Source organism: Mytilus californianus, unplaced genomic scaffold (genome assembly GCF_021869535.1).
Source record: "Mytilus californianus isolate M0D057914Y unplaced genomic scaffold, xbMytCali1.0.p SCAF_19, whole genome shotgun sequence".
Classification (NCBI taxonomy): Eukaryota; Metazoa; Mollusca; class Bivalvia; order Mytilida; family Mytilidae; genus Mytilus; species Mytilus californianus.
Window position 1 is genome coordinate 1,028,780 of NW_026262667.1, and position 26,898 is coordinate 1,055,677.

General features: G+C 32.6%; 1 protein-coding gene across 1 annotated transcript in view; it reads left to right on the top strand.

The window, feature by feature from the left end:
* Window positions 1-26,898, top strand: part of LOC127727034 (DNA excision repair protein ERCC-6-like 2) — a 57,744-nt gene that overhangs the window by 18,011 nt on the left and 12,835 nt on the right. The window contains exons 5-20 of the mRNA XM_052234428.1: window positions 380-589; window positions 980-1,260; window positions 1,742-1,845; window positions 3,249-3,377; window positions 12,128-12,211; window positions 12,853-12,983; window positions 14,906-15,005; window positions 17,048-17,107; window positions 17,528-17,643; window positions 19,058-19,173; window positions 20,081-20,310; window positions 21,925-22,164; window positions 22,645-22,716; window positions 23,386-23,531; window positions 24,156-24,251; window positions 25,427-25,526. Of these exons, the coding sequence (XP_052090388.1) occupies window positions 380-589; window positions 980-1,260; window positions 1,742-1,845; window positions 3,249-3,377; window positions 12,128-12,211; window positions 12,853-12,983; window positions 14,906-15,005; window positions 17,048-17,107; window positions 17,528-17,643; window positions 19,058-19,173; window positions 20,081-20,310; window positions 21,925-22,164; window positions 22,645-22,716; window positions 23,386-23,531; window positions 24,156-24,251; window positions 25,427-25,526 (2,215 nt within the window). The remainder of the gene's footprint in view (window positions 1-379; window positions 590-979; window positions 1,261-1,741; window positions 1,846-3,248; window positions 3,378-12,127; window positions 12,212-12,852; window positions 12,984-14,905; window positions 15,006-17,047; window positions 17,108-17,527; window positions 17,644-19,057; window positions 19,174-20,080; window positions 20,311-21,924; window positions 22,165-22,644; window positions 22,717-23,385; window positions 23,532-24,155; window positions 24,252-25,426; window positions 25,527-26,898) is intronic.

Consider the following 26,898-nt stretch of genomic DNA (forward strand, 5'->3'; position numbering starts at 1 on the left):
AAATAGAACTTTAAAAAGGAAAATATATCAGCAGGATAAGATCTACAAATATATCCACATTACTGAAATCGTCAGTTAACTCTTAATAGAGTCATTCCTCCATTAATGCTGCTTTTTCCTTTTTTTGTTGAAGATGCAGATGAGCGACATAGGCTCTTTAGAGCCTCTACTTTTTCATTTTACCAAAAAATCATTGATACAATTTACTATTTATGGAAACCATAATGAATTATGATGTCATACTTGAGGTACCCAAATTTAGTGCTTTAGGGAGAAAAATTCTCAATGTATTTATCCTAATGACGACATATTTAAAATAAATAATAACTGCAATTCTATGAAGTGTTTTATCAAGATTTATTTGTTCAATATATTACAGGAGTAAATACAGAGACCTGAGTGATGATGAGAGTGATGTCAGTTCTAGTGCTAGTATCCTTAAAACACCATGGAGAAAGGGTGTGGTTGCCACAGGGGGTCAGTCCATCAATCATAAAAATACATCAGTTAGAGGGAGGAGAAGCAAAGTTAAATCTGTAAATAGTGAGAGGAAAAATACAGACAAATCACAAATTGATAAAAAACAGAGGTTAGAATGTTTGCTTAAAGGTCAAAAACAATTGTATTTCAATATAGATACTAAAATTTTCACATTGCCCATTTGAAACATGCCTTGGGTAAACACATATTGTTGTTAACATCTTTGAAATAAAAACTAATAAATTGTTTAACATGCATGCAGTTCTATATTCAAAAGTCAATTAACAGCTTCAATTGTTTTCAAAATGAATGCATTGATACTTTATTATTAATGTTATAAAGTTCAAGTAGACTAGTTTCCAGATTTTCTTAAATCTTACTTCTCAATTTGTCATATGATTCCATTCTGAACCCTTAACGAAATAAATAGTTGGGGGAAAAAAGAAAAATACAACATATTTAGATTTTTAAACTTTATTAGATATGATCTTGATTGCAGAAATATTACAGAAAATGACTCTGTACATTTGGAGCTGAGTAAGGATACATTTGACTCACAGAAACCATCCACTTCTAGAACAGCCCTCAGACATACCAGAAAACCTATATATTTAAGTGATTCTTCAGATGACTCATTTAATGATAGAAAAACTTCAAGGCCAGATAGCAGCAAGTTGAATGAAGACCATAAAAACAAATCTGACACCAAACCAAGCCTGAAGAAATGTAGAAATACTTCTACAGATTCTACAGAGGAAAACTCAGATTTTAAAAATGAGGGTAGGATGATAGATATTCTTTGGGTGTCCTCACTTTTTAGATGGTAAATTGTTTACAATAGAAAGTGAAAAATTAGGAGGAATAAGCAAAAGATAGTTCTTTTTAAGTAGAAAATAACTTAAAAGAAGTTGGAAATGAGTTTCAATGAATAAAACTGAAAGGTAATAATTAAAATGGTTGCCTTATCTCTGTATGAGGGAATCTATTTAAAACCAAGTTATGTATAGTAGGAGTTCATATTTCACAGAAACATGTAGATATGAATAAAGGAAATATGTAATATATATCACTGAGAAAGCATTGTGATACACAAAAATTCAATAAAAGACATCTAGAAGTCAACATATGATCTTCAACAATAAATAGGTGTCTATAAAATATGTAAAGAAGTCTAAAAAAAGTTATGAATAAAATTAAAAGAAGCTAAAATCTAACATTAATCATGTGAACTTTAAATTCCACAAATTGTATTAATTTTCAGGTTTTGATGATTATGATTTGGAGAAGCCCAAGTTTAAGTTTACACCATCAGCTGCCAAGGTCCCGTACAAATTATCAGGACCAGATGAAATGCCTGTAATACAGGTAAACTAAAATAGAAGGTGAAAAGTAGTTCACAGTGACCTACATTACTTGTCTTATTGATTGAGCTTAAATTTTACAATCAAGATCAGTTTTCAGATACTAACCGAACTACAATCATATAACTTGAACTTAAACTTGAGGCAACCATCATTTTTTTAGGTTAATAAAATTGAGAATGGAAACGGGGAATGCGTCAAAGAGACAACAACCCGACAAAAGAGCAGAAAACAGCCCAAGGCCACCAAAAAATGCGGCGGGGTTAAACTTGTTTTGTGAGATCTCAACCTTCCCCTTATACCTCTAGCCAATGTGGAATAAACAAACACACAGCAATACGCACAGTAAAACTCAGTTTTAAAGAAGTCCAAGTCTGATGTTAGAATAGGTAATAACATTTTTTTTGTGACCCTTAACAACACTCAACAAATAAATGAAATCAAGAATGAATAATTATTAGAGGCCATTTACTATCAACTTAATGGAAATAATACGTTTGTGTTCTCCTTGTTTACCAAAGCCAAACTATATCTTTAGAAAATGAATTGAATATTTTAAACCGTCAACTAAATGATGTGTACTTTATATGTTTTGGAGTTTAGTGTGATGTCCATTTTCACTAAACTAGCACACAATTTTATTTAGGGGCCAGCTGAGGACCACCTCCGGGTGCAGGATTTTCTCGCTGCATTGAAGACCCGTTGGTGGCCTTCAGCTGTTGTCTGCTCTTTGGTCGGGTTGTTGTCTCTTTGACATATTCCCCATTTCCATTCTCAATTTTATTTAGAATGTTTCTTTTTCTTTTGATTTAATACTATCTTACTTGTACATAATTTTTTGTGCAGTTTCATTCTTATTTTCAGCCTGATTTACTTATGTGCCTTTTTAAAGCCATTGAAACAAAATTTGATAAAATATTTTATCATTGACATGTTACACATTTTTTGGTCCTTTTCTCTTTGTTGCCATGGCATTGTCAGTTTATTTTCGATTTAAGAAATTAAATGTCCCTTTGGTGTCTTTTACCATTCTTTTAAGCAGGCTATTATTGAAGAAAATCAGTTGATTTGTTATAAAGTAATAATCAAAGAGGCTAAATAGTTTTTATTGGATATATAAAATAGAGAATGGAAATGGGGAATGTGTCAAAGAGACAACAACCCGACCAAAGAGTAAAAAACAGCCGGAGGCCACCAACGGGTCTTCAACACAGCAAGAAAATCACGCACCCGGAGGCGGACTTCTGCTGGCCCCTAAACAAAAATGTGTACTAGTTCAGTGAAAATGGACTTCATACTAAACTCCTAAACATATAAATGAACTAAAATATATATGTATAGGTTTATGCCAAATTATACTGTTTAAAAGATGAAAATGTCTGTAATACAATAGCTTTATTTTTCTAGATACCTGCAACAATCAATCGTTATTTGAGAGACTATCAGAGGATGGGGATACAGTTTATGTATAATCATTACAAAAATGGTCAGGGATGTATACTAGGAGACGACATGGGTCTTGGTAAAACTGTTCAGGCAGGTCTATTAACAATTGTCATGATATTTAAGAATTATAATGTACATATTGAATTGAATTAATTGAATAATCATAGTTATCATGGTTATTGAAACACATTGCTTCCAGATTATAAAAATTTATTAGTCTATACTTAGTATCAGTTTTTGTCTTGGCTGAGACATAGGTATTGCCTTTCCGGTAACGACAATGTCAATAACTGTTAAGTTTTCTGCTTAGTTTGATTGATAGGAACTACTTGTGATAGACCAATGATATTTTGTATGAAGTTGCATTACTATCAGTACATGTCAGTTGGACAACTATTTTGAGGCCCTGCCCCCTAGGTCATGGTCCAGTGAGTTTGAATTAATTAGCAATGTTGCTGTCCATCAAATTGTTTTTTTTTGTCTCGCCTTGATGGAGTAGGAAAGCTACATTTAGGTATGCTGTTTCCGGCGGTGACCGCGTCTTCAACAATGTATTAGTTTGTGATTAGGTCAGTTTATGGGGAACCACTAGTGGTAGATCAATGATATCTGATATGCAGTTGTATTAGCATTGGCACATCTCATTTCCATGGAGATTATTTGGCCACTCCCCCTCAGTCATGGTCTATTGACTTTGAATGTTTTGCATAGTTTACATGTTTAAATATTGCCATGTGGATTCAATATTTGCATTATACTATCAAAATTATAAAAAAAATATCTCTGTGTCAACAGTTTATCTGAATTTTATGCCCACAGACAAGACATATCTCTGTGTCAACAGTTTATTAGAAAATGACGCAGTCAATTTTCTTTTACCATTGACCAGACTTCCAACCCGCATTCCGAACTCGGTTCCGTATTTTACATACTAAAAGTGCATGTTAGTATGCTCATACATTGGTAAAAGAAAGACAACTCCAGCGTTGCAAATGTACATTTTAAAATAACAGATGGTGTTGTCTCCCTTCAATATGTCTTGTTGTGTACAAAATGGCGGTCATTAACCTTCGTGACCGTCGGACAATTTTCAATCATGTTGTTGGAAATACAACTGGAACAGAATTTGTAATTTTCATTCTTTAATTTCTTAACCTGTCATACCTGCCAACTTGCACGATTCAGGCGTGAAATACACGATTTTGACCCCTTGTCACGATTGCACGATTGTGATCGTGTAAAAACCTCTAAACCACGATTTTGTTTAATTCTACTGTTCCCAATATTTCGAACTTTCTCAAACTTTTCCCAAGGGAGACAACTGTGATCAGCCAATCAAAATCGTTGTTTCTCCTGATCTTTGGGTATTGTAAACTGCAAATGTGCTAAATTTTGAACTTGTTAGTAACTCAGAATATTGTAGAAATCGTGATCATGGCAGACCAATTTCAAGTACAAGAAGGTTCTTACACAGCTGAAGAAGTAAATCATGACTGATTGACAAAGTTCAAAGATACAGTTCAACCATAAACATAATAAACAGTAGCTAATGGACAAATTTTACACTTATGGTAACAGATCATACATGTTGTCATTATTGAAATTAAATTACCAAATCAATTAAAGTACAATGTTCTATCTTTTAATTTTCACAAGGAATCAGATATATTTCCTTCTTTGTGCATATTTTTATATTTGAAAAGTCAACAATCACTTTAATATTCCTGTGACCAATAATCTGATAATCCACCTTCAAGGTTCATCTACATGTAATATACACCAACAAAAATGGCTGTGTTTACACCATGAAATTTTCTCTGAATGCAGACAAAACTGTAATTCTAATAGTTTTAAATCCTGGCAGCACCTGGCCACAACTTCTCTTTTTCCTGTGGTACCTGAAAACAATAAACCCGTTTGGTACATTGTTGAGGTCTGAAAGTGACTTATAACTGCCAACAGCCACATTATTTGGACTCTGGTAGATAGTACATCTGACTGTTATCTCATTGGCAATCACACCCCATCTCCTTATTTTATTACGGGTCAATTATTTGAAATAAATGACTACGGTACTCAACATTAAATCATTTGAAAAAAAATAATTTTGCAATAATTTATGTTGTCATTTTAAGATTTCAGTGTAAGCTTGCTTACTACAGCCTCTTCACAATGAAATTAAGTTGTATAGATGGTGTCACTTTGTTTATAATTGTGAAACTAGTATAACAATACTTTTGTCTAAATCTACAGAAATTTATCATGTTTAGGTAACTGAAATAACAATGTGATGTTGTCACTAGGTCACCTGTAACTTATCTCTTGAATAAGGACTATGTTGGGTATAAGAGCTTTCTTACTACAGGCTCTTCATAATCATTTTGTTAAATAATTCTACAAATAAGGGAAACACATTCACATATTACTTTGAATATTGTAGATTGTTCAGGTAGTCTTGAGCTATTTCTTTGTACAGCAGAACAACTAGTAGTTATTTTCACTTCACACACATATATATATATCTTGACAAACAAATAAAAACGCTATAGATTGTGGAAACAATTCATATCTATTCTATCAGTCACCCTACCTACCATAAATTGAAACGTCGCCTAAGATTCAGTAGGTAAATTAAGTAAAAATCTAGACTTGTATCAAAACTATCCCAATATGAGAGACAATGGCGTCATTTTTAAAGGCAGTGCTTTAATGCCTTTCTAGTTGCCGTGTTAATCTTTCTTTCCGCGATATCCAACTTATCTACGTGGGGGGTCATTAGGCTCCAAGTAGATCCGGAAAATGATGATTCTCTCCTCTTCTTATTGTGATATAAAATGTTTTTTGTTTCATTTCATTTACATTGGGAAATAGAGAAACGATCATTGTGTTTTGTTGGTTTTAAAAACTTTTGATATATTTGTATTTTACATTATAAGCAGTCAACCGATTGACAAACTAGAATTATTTGAATTCCGTGTGGAAAGAGGTCCGGTTAATTTGAGTGTTATCTGCAAACTAGATGTTTATAAATCATTTCAGTCGTTGATATAATAATTAAAGGTCGACTGAACATGAATTATATTATACAATTTAAAGCGCATTTCTGTTTATGCACGCGAACCCGTCTAACGTTATTGTTATTTCGCAGTTATATAAAGTAGCAAATTATCGTTCCTGAATAGGTGGCGCCGTGGTAGCCGATCCTGTTCTTCAACTTCCGGTTTCTGCACTGTGCAACTATTACAGTTGCATTTTTAATTAACCATGCCAAGTACTTGTTGTTGTGTACCTGGATGTCAAGAGGAGGACATGCATTTCCAAATGACTTAAAAAAGAAGGAAAAGTTGGATCAACGCCATGGCCCATACGCAGATTGGACGAGAACACGATGAAATCGTGGAGTCCATCTCAATCAGCTGTTGTTTGCAAGGCAGATTTTTTCTGAAAAAGACTATGTGCATGAAACTATTCATGGTAAAACTCTATTTTCTTTTTAAAATATATAGTTATATATGTAATCGCCATGCGAATAAACCAAAGTCTGTTTACAACCGCAATTATCGTTTTAGAATAAAAGAGGGTGGTTAATTCAAGACGTCATAATTTTTTGGATTACGATTCAATGTGATCTGTTTGAGATTTTTTGGTGCTTGCTACAATTATAATGATTTCTTACAAGAGGTAAATCATACTGAGAATTATTTTAGCAGTAATTATGCTAATGTAGTAATGACAGGAATGCATAAGCTATGCCTCATAGACTTTCTTGAAAAATATCAATGACAATGTTAACAGGAACAAAACAATGACATGCTCTCATCTATATTATAGTTATTTAGGTACAAACAATGTATGTTTGTTGCATATGTCTCTCATTGTTTGTCCTTTGGATTTACATAACATACATTTTGATGTACATTGATTCAGGCTAACATAATTTTATCCAGATTGTAATGAATAAATCTAGTTAATATTTGCCAGGTAGTACAAAGTATGCATTGCTAATGGAAGTTCATTTAATTATCAAAAAACTAATGTTTTATAACCTTTTTCAGGGCGCAAACCCACCATACAGAGACTTAAGTCTACTGCCATTCCCAGCCTATTTTCCTGGACCAAGCAAGAGACTGAATCGTCCGCAAAAAGAAAAATCAGGGCAGTTTCCTGTGAAAACAAAAGAACTAAACTTGATGAATATTGTAGTAGAAATCTAGAGGAAAGTTTTGATTATATAGTTGGTTTTCCTGAAGAAGTCATTCATACTGCAGACAGGATTTATGACTGTCCACCACCAACTGCCGAGCTAATGTTGAGCTTCACAGATGGAATTACGCAAACACCATCAATGCCTATATTTTCAGCAGAGAATTTTGAAATGAAGACACGTGACACAGCCATGCATTTTTATACCGGTTTAGAGTTGTATACTAAATTTTTATTTGTTTTCACCACACTTGGTCCAGCAGCACATTGTTTGAGATACATATATTTTCAAATTGATAGGGTGTCATTTGAAAATCAGTTTTTTTATGACTTTGATGAAATTGAGGCATTATACAACCAACTTTGAACTGTCTAGATTCTAGATTGAAACTAGTGTTAAGAATATTGTGAAAACATGGATTGTTTTTATGTCTAAACAGTGGCGTGAGGCTAACACTTGGCCATAAGTGGTTTAGTCAGGTATTTTTCGCCTTCCAACTTCAAATTAAAGTTTCCTACAACTTGGATTATTATTGACAGCACAGAATATCCCGTGATAAAACCTAAAGCTCCTAGAGCTCAGGCAACCTTTTCATCATATAAAAACAGAAACACTGAAAATACTTGTATGTTCGACACCTGGTGGTTTAGTCAACTATGTCTCTAATGCATATGTTGGTTGTACCAGTGACTGTAAAATAGTTCAATTATGTGATCCAGGTGACAGTGTGATGGCAGACAAAGGTTTAAATGTGCAAGATTTGTTTGCTCACTTTTTTTCAAAAAAAGAAACAGAATTAGTTCCAAAACTCTTATACGGGATAGAAAAGTCTCCAATTAACATGTGCACATAGAGCTAATTATTGAACTTGGCAAAACATACAAAATTCTAATAAATCCTATGAATGGAACTGAAACAAAACTTTCATCTGAAATAACATTTAGTTGTTTTATGTTGTGTAATTTCAGAACTTGTATTGTGCCAAAGGATGCATAAATAAAAGTGACGCAATGAAGTTTGTTCTGATATACATATATAAATATTATTTACAATTACATGCACATGTAAATTGTAATGCATATAAAGATAAGGAGATGTGGTATGATATTCAGTGAGTTTATCGAACCAAAGTGCATAAGAAATGGGTTAAGCAGTTACAGGTGTTACTGTCACCGTACAATCTCCAACAACATGAACAATTAGAAAAACTTGTACCGTGTAAAAAATTTCAGAGATCTTACAACTAAGTTTGACTTTGGTGAATTGTTTATATCTGTTGATGTAAATATATAAAAGAAGAACAACTGATAAAAAATCTTGCATCTAAGACTAAATTATCAATCCGTAAGCTCCCTTTAGAATTTTATAAATTTTAGATTTTACATTTCTGAGTTATGGGGTTTTATTCATTAAAAAAGGGGGGATTTTCCAGTTTTTGGACAACAACTCAAAAATGCTTTAAGCAGTTCGCATGAAACTTTGGTGAATTATTTATAGCTATTGATGTAATCTCCCTATTGATTTTTTATAAATTTCTAATATGACATTGAGAAGAAATTGAACTTTATTTGTTTATAGTCTGGCAACAGATTTATTAAGTATTGCGCAACAGCACAGTGTATTGCACAACAGCAAGAAATCTTTAATTGAATATAAATTCAATTCATATAACCGATTTCAAGTTCTTTGACTACATTTATTCAGAAACTATAATATGTCAAATATTTAATTACAATCCAAATTCAGACCTGTATCAAGCTTGAATATTGTGTCCATTTTTGCCCCAACTGTTCAGGGTTGGACCTCTGCAGGTGTATCCAGCTGCGCTCAGCGAATCAGTTTATTTCTTAATTAAGAACTCCTTTTTGTTGAGCCTGCGACTTTTGTCGCAGAAAGCTCGACATAGGGATAGTGATCTGGCGGCGGCGTTAGCTAACTCCTTAAAAGCTTTATATTTTAGAAGGTGGAAGGTCTGGATGCTTCATACTTTGTATATGGATGCCTCATGTTACGAAGTTTCCGTTAGTCACATGTCCAATGTCCTTGACCTCATTTTCATGGTTCAGTGACTACTTGAAAAAAAAGTTAAAAGATTTTTTGTAATGTTAAATTCTCTCTTATTATAAGTAATAGGATAACTATATTTGGTATGTGCGTACCTTGCAAGGTCCTCATGCCCGTCAGACAGTTTTCACTTGACCTAGACCTCATTTCATGGATCAGTGAACAAGTTTAGTTTTGGTGGTCAAGTCCATATCTCAGATATAAGCAATAGGTCTAGTATATTCGGTGTATGGAAGGACTGTCCAACTGGCAGGTGTTATCTGACCTTGACCTCATTTTCATGGTTCAGTGGTTATAGTTAAGTTTTTGTGTTTTGGTCTGTTTTTCTTATACTGTATGCAATAGGTCTACTATATTTGGTGTATGAAATGATTGTAAGGTGTACATGTCTAGCTGGCAGGTGTCATCTGACCTTGACCTCATTTTCATCGTTCAGTGGTCAAAGTTAAGTTTTTGAGTTTTGGTCTTTTTTTCTAATACTATATGCAATAGTTCAACTATATTTGGTGTATGGAAATATTTTATGATCTATTTGTCAGTCACGTAGGTTTTTTTTTACCTTGACCTCATTTTCAAGGTTCATTGCTCAGTGTTAAGTTTATGTGTTTTGGTCTGTTTTTCTTAAACTATAAGCAATAGGTCAACTATATTTGTTGTATGGAAGAATTGTTAGCTGTACATGCCTGCCTAGCATGGTTCATCTGACCTTGACCTCATTTTCATGGTTCATTGGTCAATGTTTAGTTTACTTGGTTAATGTTAAGTTTATGTGACAGTTGTAATAAAGCTTTATATTTAGGACTATCAACATAATATCAATGATTAGTAAAGAAGGCGAGACATTTCAGCGTGTGCACTCTTGTTTCATTCATAAATTACTTTATACTTGGAAATATAATTTTGCTTGGAGTTATAGTTTCTAAAAAAAGTATTGTCATTGAAAGAGTTGACATGTTGCAATGTACATTTATTCTACATAGTTCTATGGTACCAAATCAAAAGTTTATATAAAAGAAAGAAGTCAAGGGTTTCCAATCATAGTTTAGTTACATACATTTTTTTTGTACCTGAGGTCGTTGAATATAGATCATTTTATATAAATAAGGATATGTGTTATGATTGCCAATGAAACAACTATCATCCATACATTGTACTTACCAGTAACAAACCACATTTGCAAAGTTGAATAAAATACAGTTGATAACATTTACTTATTACTAAAAAGAAAATGCCAAACTATTTTAAACAGTATTTGACTATAAACATAGATAAAAAAGGTACAAACTGGACATAATGCACTAGTTCATAAACAAGTGAGAACAATCGCCTTCATATAGTGCTCAGAATATGACATTCATAAAACTTGTTCAATATCATTAGAGAACTCTAAATCTTAAATACTGAAAGCCACCTCTGATAAGTACAATGTACTATGCAAGATAATGATATAACTGGACTAAAAATACACACAACCTGTAATTAACTGCCTTCACAACGCTTTCGCGCTTTGATTACTTAGAGCTTTCAGCTCTTTGATTTTTAAACTTATGGAAAAAACTATATTTTATATATTACAATCTGAAGTAGTTAATGCTACATGATTGATCTCATTATTCTGGTGCTCAATGAAGATACATTCTCTTAAATCTTATGGTTACTTAGCATAATTTGGGTACTAGAAATGATAAATTGAAAATTTTATAAAGTTTACCATATATTCAATAGCCAAAATATGATTATTATTTTAGTCCATAAATGTAGTGCTTTGAGTTGAATTGCCCACCCTAATGCAAGCTATAGAAAACCTTTCTACAGGAAATTATAATTTGGTTGTGTTATGATCATATCAAAAAACTATCTCTGATTCTCTTCCTCTTCTGTGGAAATAATATTGATTGATTGGTGATTGCTTTACGCAGCATCAGCACAAAAAGGCTATATCGCGGTGAGTGGAAATAAGATGTTGATTTGAAAAAAGAAATATGTCAACTCTTTGTGTGAAAAATGTTTTGTCTCTTATTTCCCAACGTAATAAAATTGGTAGAATTTATTACTAAAGTAATATATAAGTCTAACCATAAAAACATAATAATGAAGTATTAAAACCTAAATGACCTTCACATGTTACAAGTCGTCAAGCAGGCTGCTTTGATTTTTTGGTTACGTTTTTTTCTTTCTTTTGACTGTCTTTCCAAAATAACTCAGACAATATAGTTGAACAATATAAAATAAAGCATGAACATGCACATACATACAGAAACTTTTTTTTTTTATTTAGATTTCTTACAAACTTGGTAAATGAATAGAAAACAATGAAATGATATTGTATACTTGAAGATAATGTCAAAAGTCAACAATTCATATATGCTGACAATAAAACACCATAACATTCCAACAAATGAAGGAGATGGATAGTAGGATTTATCTGACATCATTTATATACAATAAATTCTAAAAATTGGTTAAACAATGAAGCTTATTTGCATTTAATAAACAAAATGAAGCCTGTTACTCATATTTTGTCTGTATTTAGCATTGAATTAATTTCATGTGCCTTCCTCTTTATTCAAAGGTGATTGGATTTACATCTGCCTTAATGAGAAAGCATGGAAATAGAATAGATATGCTGAAACATAAACCAAAGTTTATTAGACAGGTAAGTATTTAGTGTTTCATAAAAATATTGATAGTGTTTTAAGAAGAGATATGTGGGCTACAGTGTAAAATCAATTAAACTACTACTAAAAGAACAATACAAGTCTGCCAAAAACAGATATTAAGTGATCACCTTGTAGTTCATGATAATGGACAAATGGGTTTTTCTCATTGTTGAAGGCCGTACGGTTGCCTATAACTGGTTACATCTACTTCATTTGAACTTTGGTGGATAGTTGTCTTATTGGCAGTCATACCACATTTTCTATATTTTTATAAATGTATATATGTCCCCATGTCTGCCAATTGAAATATTGGCTTCAAAGACTACATACTGAACAAAAGATGAGATACTTCACTCAAAATAATTCAATAGATGCATGGTAACTTTATATTATATCAAATTTTTGTGAAGATGTTTTATTTTTGCTTTTGGATATTGTGTAGATATCCTTATGAACACACACATACATAGTTGTATAATTTTATCAAAACATGAAAATGCTTGAATTTCTTGTTAACTGTGTTTCTCTTGTTAAATGCTTTTTTATGAATAATCAATTTGGTTAAGTCAGAAATAAAGAATACAGTCATATGTTTTTCTTTTAAAAATATAGAATACAGACATTTTTTTACTTTTAGATGTCAGACAACAAGAAGAATCTTGAGGATGACGAGACTGCCCCTATGGACCCATTCCTTATTATAGGACCAGGAAGTGTATTGTATAATTGGATGGATGAACTTGAAACATGGGGATACTTTACTGTTGGGTAAGATGTTTGAACATGACACATGGGGATACTTTACTGTTGGGTAATGTTTGAACATGACACATTGGAATACTTTACTGTTGGGTAATGTTTGAACATGACACATGGGGAATACTTTACTTTTGGGTAAGATGTTTGAACATGGCACATGGGGATACTTTTCTGTTGGGTAAGATGTTTGAACATGACACATTGGAATACTTAACTGTTGGGTAATGTTTGAACATGACACATTGGAATACTTTACTGTTGGGTAAGATGTTTGAACATGACACATTGGAATACTTTACTGTTGGGGAAGATGTTTGAACATGACAAATCGGAATACTTTACTGTCGGATAAAATGTTTGAACATGACAAATAGGAATACTTTACTTTCGGGTAAGGTGTTTGAACATGGCAAATCAGAATACTTTGCTGTTGGGTAAGATGTTTGAACATAACAAATTGGAATACTTTACTGTTGGGTGAGATGTTTGAACATAACAAATCAGAATACTTTACTGTTGGGTAAGATGTTAGAACATGACAAATCTGAATACTTTACTGTCAGATAAAATGTTTGAACATAACAAATTGGAATACTTTACTGTTGGGTAAGATGTTAGAACATGATGCATCGGAATTCATTACTGTTGGGTAAGATGTTTGAACTTGACACATTGGGTTCATTATTATGACAAAAACATTATCTAGGACAAACAAAGACATTTATAGTCTGATTAAGATTGTCTATCAGTATTGAGATGTGATGTAATAAAACAAATAAGACCAGTGATATAATGATTAGTTTCCAGTAGTAGAACTGTGATAGGATCACTTGCTTGTTCAAACTGATAACATTTAAAAGGTAAGTTGAAAGTCAGGATTTGCCATAACAGAATGACACTACTAAATACACCTGCTCCCTAAACTAAAGGTAAAGTTGAAAGTCAGGATATGCCATAACAGAATGACACTACTAAGTACTACTGCTCCCTAAACTAAAGGTAAAGTTGAAAGTCAGGATATGCCATAACAGAATGACACTACTAAGTACTACTGCTCCCTAAACTAAAGGTAAAGTTGAAAGTCAGGATATGCCATAACAGAATGACACTACTAAATACACCTGCTCCCTAAACTAAAGGTAAAGTTGAAAGTCAGGATATGCCATAACAGAATGACACTACTAAGTACTACTGCTCCCTAAACTAAAGGTAAAGTTGAAAGTCAGGATATGCCATAACAGAATGACACTACTAAATACACCTGCTCCCTAAACTAAAGGTAAAGTTGAAAGTCAGGATATGCCATAACAGAATGACACTACTAAATACTACTGCTCCCTAAACTAAAGGTAAGTTGAAAGTCAGGATATGCCATAACAGAATGACACTACTAAGTACTACTGCTCCCTAAACTAAAGGTAAGTTGAAAGTCAGGATATGCCATAACAGAATGACACTACTAAGTACTACTGCTCCCTAAACTAAAGGTAAAGTTGAAAGTCAGGATATGCCATAACAGAATGACACTACTAAATACTACTGCTCCCTAAACTAAAGGTAAGTTGAAAGTCAGGATATGCCATAACAGAATGACACTACTAAATACACCTGCTCCCTAAACTAAAGGTAAAGTTGAAAGTCAGGATATGCCATAACAGAATGACACTACTAAGTACTACTGCTCCCTAAACTAAAGGTAAAGTTGAAAGTCAGGATATGCCATAACAGAATGACACTACTAAATACACCTGCTCCCTAAACTAAAGGAAAAAGAGAAATGTGGAAGAGAACAAAATGGCCACACATATAAATATTATATTTTGTTTCAGTATCAAGCAGTATTATTTTGAACAAATTATGTACATAAGATCAATACATCTAATGACCTTTCATTTATAAAAGGCCCACTGTTTATGTATATCTTCCTATAGGAAGTTTCATGGAACAGACAAAGAGCAGTGCTTTGCAGACACAAAGAAAGGAAAGCATGAAATTGTTATTACAACATATGAAACATACAGAGACAACCAGGTATTTTTAGCTGTCTTGTTCTTACACTTTTTGAGAGTCACAGAAATGTTGATAGATGTCATGAGAGTAAAAGAGTATGATTTAAATCAAATTTTTATTTTAAATTGAAAAAAGAAGGTTTTTTTACTTGATACCTGAATTTCTAAATGTTCAGTATTAAATTCTTTTGAAATGCATGACAAATTACTGTGGATTCATTATTATTCGTTGGATACCAATTTTTGTCTCCCCTTGACGGAGTCAAAAAGCGAGACAAAGGTATGCTGTTTCCGGTGGCATCAACAATGTATTAGTTTGTGATTAGGTCTAGTTCATGGTGAACCACTAGTGGTAGGTCAATGATATTTGATATGCAGTTGTATTAGCATTGGCACATCTCATTACCATGGAGATTATTTGGCCCCGCCCCCTCAGTCAAGGTCTTTTGACTTTGAAACTTTGCTTAGTTTACATGTATTAGTTTGTGATTAGGTCAGTTTATGGGGAACCACTAGTGGTAGGTCAGTGATATTTGGTATGCAGTTGTATTAGCATCTGCACATCTCATTACCATGGAGATTATTTGGCCCCGCTCCCTCAGTCAAGGTCTATTGACTTTGAAACTTTGCTTAGTTTACATGTATTAGTTTGTGATTAGGTCAGTTTATGGGAACCACTAGTGATAGGTCAATGGTATTTGGTATGCAGTTGTATAAGCATTGGCATATCTCATTTCCATGGAGATTATTTGGCCCCGCCCCCTCATTCTTGGTCTATTGACTTTGAAACTTTTGCTTAGTTTTCATGTATTAGTTTGTGATTAGGTCAGTTTAAGATGAACCACTAATGTAAAGTCAATGATATTTGGTATGCAAATGTATTGGCATTTGCAAGTTTCATTTCCATGGAGATTATATAACCTCACCCCCTAATTATGGTTCATTGACTTTGAATTTTTTACATAGTTTACAAGTTAATGTTTGTGTTTATGTTTGTTTATAGGGAACGACTTACGAAAAGACAATGGTATAAATTTGGTATGCAGTTGTATAAAATTTGGCACATCTCATTTCCATGGAGATTGTTTAGCCCTGTACCTTCAGTCATGGTTCATTGACTTTGAATATTTGCATAACTTTCATGTTAAAGTATTGCTATTTTAATTTCAACATTTGCATTATCAAAATAACTAATAGGCGAGACATATCTCTGTGTTAACAGTTTATTGTGGGTTTCGTGGGTAAAGGTAGACCACGAAATCAAATGTTCAACGAATAGCAAATTTCCTATAGTCTTATATGCAGACTTTGGCAAAACCACGAAATCAAATATCCAAGGAAAAGCAAGTTTTCCTCAATCCAGGAAAATTTGTACCCACAAAAATAAATGAATCCACAGTATAGGGAATTGTAATAATTGGATCCCTAAACTGACAATGTGACATCACTTGGGTAGAGGTAAGTAGTGGTCATTGTGTTAGTTGTGTAATAATTTGATCCCTAAACTGACAATGTGACATCACTTGGGTAGAGGTAAGTAGTGATCATTGTGTTAGTTGTGTATAGTTGATAACGTAAACCAATCCTTTCAATTGTTGATTTGTTTTTGCAGAAGTTCTTTATATGCTTTATAGCCCAATGTACCTAATTATACTGTGTAAATCCAACTCCTTGACCTAGCCAGTCGCTATTATATTTGATAGAATGTTTTGTCATGATCGGTGATCACTCATATTAGTCTTTCAATTTTGTTTTGACTAATTTGCAATAGCTATGGTAGTTTTCCATTTTATATATATCTACATACATAATTATTATTTGTGAATGCAATTACTTTGAGACCTTTTGTCCAGTAGCTGTTATTTTAGCTGTAAGATGGATTGGCAACATTGCATAGTTGAGATCAACATGTCACACTGCCTTGACAATTTTTAAGAGCTCAACTTTTTTTCTACTTTACATTGAAAATGTCTTTAGTGGCAGTACTTTTGTTGTATTTTGTACTGAAAAATTATTTCATCAGAGTCATTTTATGTTAGAATAATATTTGAATAATATTTGCAGGAATTGTTAAATTCTATCAATTGGTCAGCTGTTATTGTTGATGAAGTTCACAAGATAAAGGTATTTAATATTTGTTTAGTTTCATATGTATTCGTTTAAAAGGGGCCTCTGCAGTCAAGTATTTTAAGTAGTTCATATACTGCATCACTAGCCTGTCAACACTGATGTTGTGAGTTCAAACCTTGTTTGACTCTAATCTTTATTGACTAGGATTACCAGTTTTCCTACAGGAGGTCGTTGGTTATCTTCAAGCACTCTGGCTTCCCCCACCATTAAAAGCTGGCCACCACGAAATAATCAGTAGTGCTGAAAGTGGTGTTAAAACACCAAAAGTCAATCATTTGCTTAATATGTGAAAAAGGCAAATTCCCTTTAATAAGGGCTTTAGAAATCAATTAATTTATTTTGCATTGGTTAACAGACCTATGTGCCTTCTGTGTATTATGTGTATTAATATTAATAAAATCTAGTATATTTTAGGGTCAGCAAGCACAAATTACCCAAGCGCTGAAAGCCATCAACACTGACCTAAGATTTGGTCTAACAGGCACTGCACTTCAGAATGACATGTTAGAGCTTTGGTGTATTTTAGATTGGTAGGTAGTGAAAGAAAACATTGAGCTTAACATAGTTATGGTTGTCATGAGAACATCTCTTTGTAAAATATGCAAATAAAGACAAAAAAGTCAGTTAACATGGAAACTTAGTACATGCATCTTCTACTTTTTCCGGAAACAATATATTTATTTTAAACAAAAAAAATATAGTATAGTGATTATAAAAAAAAACTTACATTAAACATAAAGTATTGAATCAACTGATTTCAGATTGTCAAAACCAAGGCTTCCAAAACGGTCATATATTCCGGACATTTGTATAATATCCTGTAAAAGTCCGGCTGGGCAAAGCATGAAACAGACATCTACTTTTTAGTTTTCAAGGCTTAAGTCTTAAGAGACGGTCATTTTAACATAATTCGCGATCTTTTTGACCCAACCTTTTGCCTTTAACAGCCACACATTTCCGGTCATAAAAGTGACATGATCATTAAGTACTATCAAAACAACCCCTACCGGACATTGATCGGTCTATTCAAAGTTATTCAAAGTTATTTTCTTACATTTCAGCGGTTTGCATCTAATTAATTTAGTTAAAAAGATTTAAATTATCAGAAATATGTTTACAAATATGATTTGATGAAAAAATTAAAAAGGTGAAAATGAAAAATCGTCCACGTTGTTTGAACCAGAGACATGTCTCTGTTTGAACTAGTACACGTGTGCGCATGTGCGCAGGTGTGAAATTTAATTATGCATCCTAATTTCTTCAAAAAATGCTTAAATTGTCATTGATACCTTTATCTCACGTTTATTTCAAATATTTTTCTTGAACAAATAACGTAGAATGAGCTACTTACACTCATTCATGCTTTGATGATCATTTATCCGTCTCTGGTCCATGTTTTACCATTGTCAAGATAACATCTGGTTTAGATTTAAAAAACGAAAGTAAAGTTTTTGACAACGTTATTTTGCCAAATAAAGAGTCTAAGCAGATATAAGTACGCTGATGTTGCACACTTCGAATGATGCACTGCCAATTAAATAGTTTATGTCAGAATTTTGAATTTGAATCAAAGAAAGTTTAATATCGTTTTTTTTTTAATGTCAATCATTGGGATGGCCAACTCGGCAACTGATTACCATAATTGCCTTTTATTTATTTAGTCTTAAGGGATTAAAATCGGGATAATATATAAAATGTCCGGCTGGCTAAAAATAATTTTGGAAGCCCTGGTCAAAACGTTGTTTGTAACTTGAAATGAAAATAGTGTTACATCATTGACAATAGTAATAATTGATGTTTCCACTAAGCATTTTGGAACATACTTGTGAAAATATAACCCACAAGTCATTAGATTCAGAAATGGTGACTGAAGAAAAGTACAAATATGTAGAAGAATTATTTAGTTATATGACCTTTGTTTACTACTTATTTTTTACCTTATAGGGCTCAACCAAATTGTCTAGGAGATCCTGAAGAATTTAAGTACAATTATGTTGAACCAATAAAACAAGGACAGAAAATTGATGCAACCAAAAGACAATTAGCTGAAGCCAGAAAATGTAAGCAGCATTGTATCTACTGTATCAAAATATTGAAAATTGTCCTAGAATTAGTCAATACATTATACAGAAATAACCAATTCATATGGAGATTATATGGTTTCACAGTACAAAAACTTGAATTATACTTTTTGATTAAAGACAAATAAATATGTTTTGTTTGTTTTTTAAAGTTGTAATACTTGATTTTGAATTAGAATGTTTAACTGTATTGATTTGGCAGATAATTAAAATGTATCAGAGCTGTTGGAATCATAGATAAGTCAACCTGTACTTTGACTAACATGGGACTAGTCATAACCAAACATCAAAGCCAACATTTTCTGTTATTTCTTGCTTGTAATAATATAAAAAAAAGAAGATGTGGTATGATAGTCAATGAGACAACTTCACCATAGACCAAATGACGTAGAAGTAGGCAACTATAGATCACCATACGGCCTTCAACAATGAGAAAAACCATACCTCATAGCAAGCTGACCAAGGCCCTGAAATGACAAATATAAAACAATTCAAACGAAAAAACTAATGGCCTGATTTGTGTTCAAAACAATAAACTAAAAAACAAATACTGTTGATTCATTATTATTTGTGGGGATATTTATTTTCAAGGATTTTGTGGGTGCTGGTAAACCACTTATTTATATGTTCAACGAAGTACAATTTTTCTATAGACTTGTAGGCAGACTTAAGTAAAAACCACTAAATCAGATATCCACGAAAATACAACTTTTCCTTAATCCACGAAAATTGGTACCCAGGAAAATAAATGAATTCACAGTATGTTTATTACACACCTGCCTGTGCTTGGGGATTTGAATTTTTGAGTATAGAAATAGTATTGATTCCTGAGTTTAACTCAACTGTTAACCAATGTTTACATTACAGTAATCATTTATATTTCTAGTGAAAGAAAAATTTTCAGCTATCAGAAATAAGATGTTGTTGAGGAGGACGAAAATGTTGATATCAGATCAGCTGCCAACAAAAGATGACAATGTTGTGTATTGTCGTTTGACACCCTTCCAGGAAGCTGTCTATAAATGTCTACTGCAACATCCACTTATGAACACTGTAATGAAGATGGACAAACCATGTGACTGTGGAAGTGGACATATAACAGGGACATGTTGTAATGTTAGTAAATATCTCATGTAGCAGTAAAAAAAATATAAGAGATTTGTTCACAGGAATCATACCAATTTTTATGTCCCCGCCGTTTGCAACGGGGGCATTAAGTGTTACCCTTGATCGTCTGTCCTTCAGTCTTTCCATCCTTCTGTCTTTCCGTCTGTCGGTCCCATTTTTCTTTGTTTGAAGCTTGAAGGGGGGCATTCATGTCATTGGACACATTCTTCTTTTATTTTTAAACAAAGAAGAATACAAGAGCATCCCTCACCTTCTCCAATAAAAAAGGGAAAAAAAGAAGACTAGCACTTCCTACCAAAAAGAATTTGCATGCATTTAGTTTTTAAAAAAAGGAGATAAAATGTAAAGTAGGCAGGAGAAATCATGTTTTTTTTACAGCACTTTTGAATATGCCCATCAATCAAACCTAAAACTTTCATATCTAACTTGAGAATTGGACACAACTGGGTTTTACAGTTAATGTTTTCAGTGGAGGTTTGGTCTTTTCATTTAGACACTTTACACAAAAAATGTAGGTATGTTACTACTCAAAATAGAAATTCCCTTTTTAGAAAAATTAAAGTCATTTATTATGCCCTTGCCATAGGCAATGGAGGCATAAAGTGTTACCCTTGACTGTCTGTCTGTCTGTCTTTCTGTCTGTCCTTCCAACTATCCCATTTTCATTCTTGCACTCTAACTTAAGATTTCCTCATCAAAATTTAATGAAACTCATACACAATGCTAAGAACTTAAACTAGCAGACAGTGTTAGAATTTGGGCAGTGAGTCACTTACTGTTCTAGAGTTATGCCCCTTTATAACTTGGAAAATTACAATTTTTTCATTTCTGTACTCTTAAGTTTTTTGTCATCCAAATTTTATGAAACTCATAACACGCAGACAGAGTTTGAATTTGGGCTGTAAGTCATTTACCCTTTTAGAGTTATGCCCCTCTTTAACTTGGAAAATTGCAAAGCTTGAGGGGGGGGGGGCATTCTTCTTTTATTTTTATTTGTTATTGAATAATATAATATTATTTAAATTAGTGTATGGGGAGTAAAACAGAATGACCGTGTGTATAGGACTTTAAGGGTTGACAAAATTACCGTATTTTTCATATTAGATTCGAAATAATTCATGGAAGCTGTAGATTTGTTTTCATTTAACCATGGGTTGGGCATTTATATTCCTATTTTACCTCTTGCTATTGTTTGGGATAAAATAATTGAATATAAATGCCCAACCCATGCTTAAATGAAAACAATTCTATGCCTGCCATGATTTATTTCTTAATTAAAAAACAGCTCCATAACCAAGGTCATATTAAAATCTATATTGTCTTAATTCACTTGCAACATTCAGAAATTATAATGGATCATAAGATTAAGCAAAAATTTTCAGTTTTTGAACAGCCGTGTTCAACAAAAAGAATTTTGTCAACACAAAACCTCACATTTTCATTTTGTTTTAAGCTTATATTTGTTTAAAACCTTTGGAGACATGATTTATTATATGAATATGAAACTAATCAAGTACAAAATGTATAGTGTTTAATTGTCTGATTTTTTTTATATCGATAAAAGAGCAAACATTTTCAATTGAGGTTTTATATTCTTTTCAGAAACTTAAAGAATTTAAAGTTTCATTTAGAGAAGTGATGTTTACATTTCTGAGCCTCTTTTTGAAAGTTGGTAACCATGTTGCATTGATGATACCAGCCAGAACCTCAGAAGATAACCTAAAACCTTTAACAAAACACATACTTCAACAAGTGTATGAACAGTTTCCACAGTACTTCACTGACAGCAAAGAAGCTTCATTTAGAACATTATCAGATCCAAAATATTGTGGAAAAATGAAGGTATTTGTTGTTATCAGTTTACTATAGGTATTTGAATGTTTCTATGAATAATCATCGACTTTTAGAATATATGGATTTGAATTATAAAAATTGTTGCAGGAAACTTGCTTAACAATCAAAATATAATTCTCAGACACATCAAAACATTGCAACACATGTGCTTGGAAGTACAGGAGAGTAACTAAACACTGTGATTAATTTAATTTCACAGCACACATTTCATGTTATATTTTAATATTATTTCTGCTTTTTTTAATCAATTAGTTTATAGATGTTTTCTTCTTTTGATCTTCAAATTTCTTTTAGTTTATGCATGAAATATAATGGCATTTGAAGATAAGCTAGCAGCAATCTTTCAAGACAAGTAATTTTTCAGTGGCACATTTTATTCTTTTTCCTTTGAAAATTGTATAGATTTGTGATTATTGATTACATATTTCATAACTAAACATATCTGATACATGGTTTACATTTTACTAGGTATTGAAAGGATTACTGTCTGTATTCTACAAAGACCACAGTAAAGTGTTAGTCTTCTCCTACAGTACAAGGGTAGGTTTTCAAGCAGGATCTTACACCCAAACTCATTCATATGTAAATCAATTGTCCTGTTACTGGTCAGTTTAATTTTGATTTTAGCTTAACCTGTTCAAATGCCTGCAAAAATTTTAAAATTCATTTTGGTCAATATTGAAATAGCTTGCTTGAAACGACTTTAATGTAAATTTACATTATTTCCCACTGAACAGTTTTTGTTTTTAATGCCTGACATTTTAATAAAACAGCTCTTCATAAAATTAAAACAGAAATGACCTCGTTCAAGAAAATTTTGTTAACAGTGTAATTATTTTGATTGTAAAGCCTGAAATATATGCTGGTAGGTAAACAATTAATATGTATTGTAAATGTTTGTTTTATTCGTGTATAAATGTTCACCTTCCTTTCCAGGGATCTTTAATGTCTTCTTTTACAATAGCGCTACAGTAAAATGTTTTTATGCTCCTTGAAAAAAATTTTGGAGAGCATTTACTCATCACTATGTTTGTATGTATAAAACATGATAAAGCATAGCCCATCAATTAGACTTAAAAGATTACAATGACTAAAGGCATTATTATTTTTAAAGACTATTGACCAAACATGGTTTATTTTATTCTTTTCATGTAAAATGTAGGTACTAGACATGTTTGAGCAGTATCTGATGTTTTATGTAAACTGTAGGTACTAGACATATTTGAGCAGTATCTGATGACAACGGAATATGAATATAGAAGACTAGATGGCAGCACTAGTATGAAGAAAAGAATGGCTTTAGTACGTGAATTTAACAGAGATCCTAACATCTTTATCTTCCTAATCTGTACCAGGTACTACTACAAACTACTGAAGGAGTTTTCTGTAACAAGGGATATAGGGTTGATATATGCATAAGAACTTTCTCAGATTATAAGGGGGGAAACATCAAAAGAAAAGATTTATAACCATTGTTTTTGATCTTGACAATTACTGGAAGGTTTATTTCTAGTTTTCAAAATTTATTAAAGACGGATGGTAAATTCTGAATGTGGAGATGACAGCCCTGTTATTCATTAAATTGAAACAAATTGCTTTAAGACAGTCAACTTTTTAATTGTCTGAACAGTTAATATTGCTGGAAAGATTTCTGATTTGAGTAAATAGTTTTACTATGGTTATTTAAACTGTCACTGGAAATTAAGCAAAAACATTCAGTTACAATGGTAATTTTTTATACCTGTGTGAAATGTAGGCCCCACTGAATTATAATTAAAGTGTTACATACCTGAAGATTTGGTCTAGATAACCTCAATGATTATTGGTAGCAGTTAATACAAGTAATTTTATAATGTCTTTGTTTTATTTAGGCCCCACTAGATTATAAAACCTGAAGGTTTTGTCTATATTACCTCAATGAATATAGGTAACAGTTCATACAAGTAATTTTACAATGTCTTTGTTTATTTTCATTACAGGGCAGGAGGACTTGGATTAAATTTGACTGGTGCTAATAGAGTTGTTATATTTGATCCTAACTGGAATCCTACCCATGATCTTCAGGCACAGGACAGGTATTTTATTGCGCTGGGAGTTATATGATAATGTTTATTAAGGGATGGATACTGCTATAATGTAATAACCCTATTGAGTCCAAAGCAACCTTATATTGAAGACTATTCTACTGTTGTTTGGTTATCTACTGTTAAACTCTATACCCTTGTATCTTAACAAAAAGAAAAATCATAGCATTTGTTGTATTTAATTTCTTCTTACATTTGCTTTTATGTTAGGTATGGCAGCAATAATTAGGCCCCGCCGAATGGCGGACACCCTATAGTGATCAGTCTGTCTGTCTGTCTGTCTGTCTGTCTGTCTGTCTGTCCGTCCGTCCATAACAAATTGTGTCCACTCTGTATCTAGAGAACCGTTATGATTTCAAAGTTTACACTTGACATGTATATTAACCAACACCAGAGGGTGTGTCATAATGTATGTACAACTTCCTAGGTCAAAGGTCAAGGTCAAACACTTTGGTTTTAGTTGACAACCCCATGTCCTATGAAAAAGATTGTGTCCACTCTGTATCTTGAGAACCGTTATGATTTCAAAGTTTATACTTGACATGGATATAAACCAACACTAGAGGGTGTGTCATAATTTATGTACAACTTCCTAGGTCAAAGGTCAAGGTAAAAAAAACTGGTTTCAGTTGACAACCCCATGTCCAATGATAAAGATACACATTTTTTACCACACATTATTCACAGCAGGGCCCACAGAGATGGCTCCCATCTCAATGATATCTAGTTATGACGTGACTGCGATATCATATTTGACATTTTTGCTCTTAAGTTGTTGAATGGACATCTGTCTATTGTTGGTAACTGTATGTTGCCATCAAGATGTCTTATGGTTATTTTTGTAGTTGGGTGGCTGTCTTGTTCACTTATACTCAATATTTCCCTTTATTCAGTTTATATGAACATAATGATCATGTCCATTTATCTATAAAATTGGCATAATTTCGAAAGAATTAAGATTTTATTTCCGTAATAAATCTTTCATCACCCTTTTCTTTACTCATAAGTGTGTGTTTATATTTGTTATATAATATCATTTATTTATGGATTTGCAATATAATAAAGGATGGTTTAAGTTCTTTCAAAGGTTAAAAAATAATTAAAAGTAAGTAACTTTGATTTTTTTTATCTTTACTTAAAATATTTTTTTTTATTTTGAACTACAGAGCATACAGAATAGGTCAGAGAAGAAATGTAAAAGTATACAGACTTATCTCCGCAGGAACTATTGAAGAAAACATGTACCTAAGACAAATTTATAAACAGGTAAAATTGTTACTGATAACTTCAACATATGTGTGCAGCAAGGGTAATTAGTAAGACTAATGATCTTGCCAGTCAACCAACATGGCAGCCAGTTCTAAATGTTGAACATAGAGAAAAAACTGATTATAAAAAATTAGTAAGAGGGCAAAATTCTACAAACCTCCATGAAACATGACTGTCACTGTTCCTGTGAATTAGAAACTTACCTGGTATATATTATATATTTTGATGCATTTGTTTTAGATTAATGTTGGATTGCAATCTGCATAGTTGGGATATCCCATATGTATTTTAATAGCACTGCTATATCCAAGATTTGGGATCGACTTTACTTGAAATTATGTACTTCAAAACCAAGAATTGATTGTTTCTGTTGAATTTATTCAATATATTTATAGACTGGAAAATTAATAGATTGACATATTGTATGGACACCTGTCTATTGTTTGAGGCTGTCTGCTGCTCTCTTGTTTAATAGATTGACATATTGTATGGACACCTGTTTATTGTTTGAGGCTGTCTGTTGCTCTCTTGTTAATAGATTGACATATTGTATGGACACCTGTCTATTGTTTGAGGCTGTCTGTTGCCCTCTTGTTAATAGATTGGCATATTGTATGGACACCTGTCTATTGTTTGAGGCTGTCTGTTGCCCTCTTGTTAATAGATTGACATATTGTATGGACACCTGTCTATTGTTTGAGGCTGTCTGTTTCCTCTTGTTAATAGATTGACATATTGTATAGACACCTGTCTATTGTTTGAGGCTGTCTGTTGCCCTCTTGTTAATAGATTGACATATTGTATGGACACCTGTCTATTGTTTGAGGCTGTCTGTTGCCCTCTTGTTAATAGATTGACATATTTTATGGACACCTGTCTATTGTTTGAGGCTGTCTGTTGCCCTTTGTTTAATAGATTGAAATATTGTATGGACACCTGTCTATTGTTTGAGGCTGTCTGTTGCCCTTTGTTTAATAGATTGAAATATTGAATGGACACCTGTCTATTGTTGAGGCTGTCTGTTGCCCTCTTGTTAATAGATTGACATATTGTATAGACACCTGTCTATTGTTTGAGGCTGTCTGTTGCCCTCTTGTTAATAGATTGACATATTGTATGGACACCTGTCTATTGTTTGAGGCTGTCTGTTGCCCTCTTGTTAATAGATTGACATATTGTATGGACACCTGTCTATTGTTTGAGGCTGTCTGTTGCCCTCTTGTTAATAGATTGACATATTTTATGGACACCTGTCTATTGTTTGAGGCTGTCTATTGCCCTCTTGTTGTTCTGTGGTTATATTTGTCGTTGGGTCTCTGTCTCTATTGACATATACCCCACATCTCCATTTATTTATCAGACAGGTATA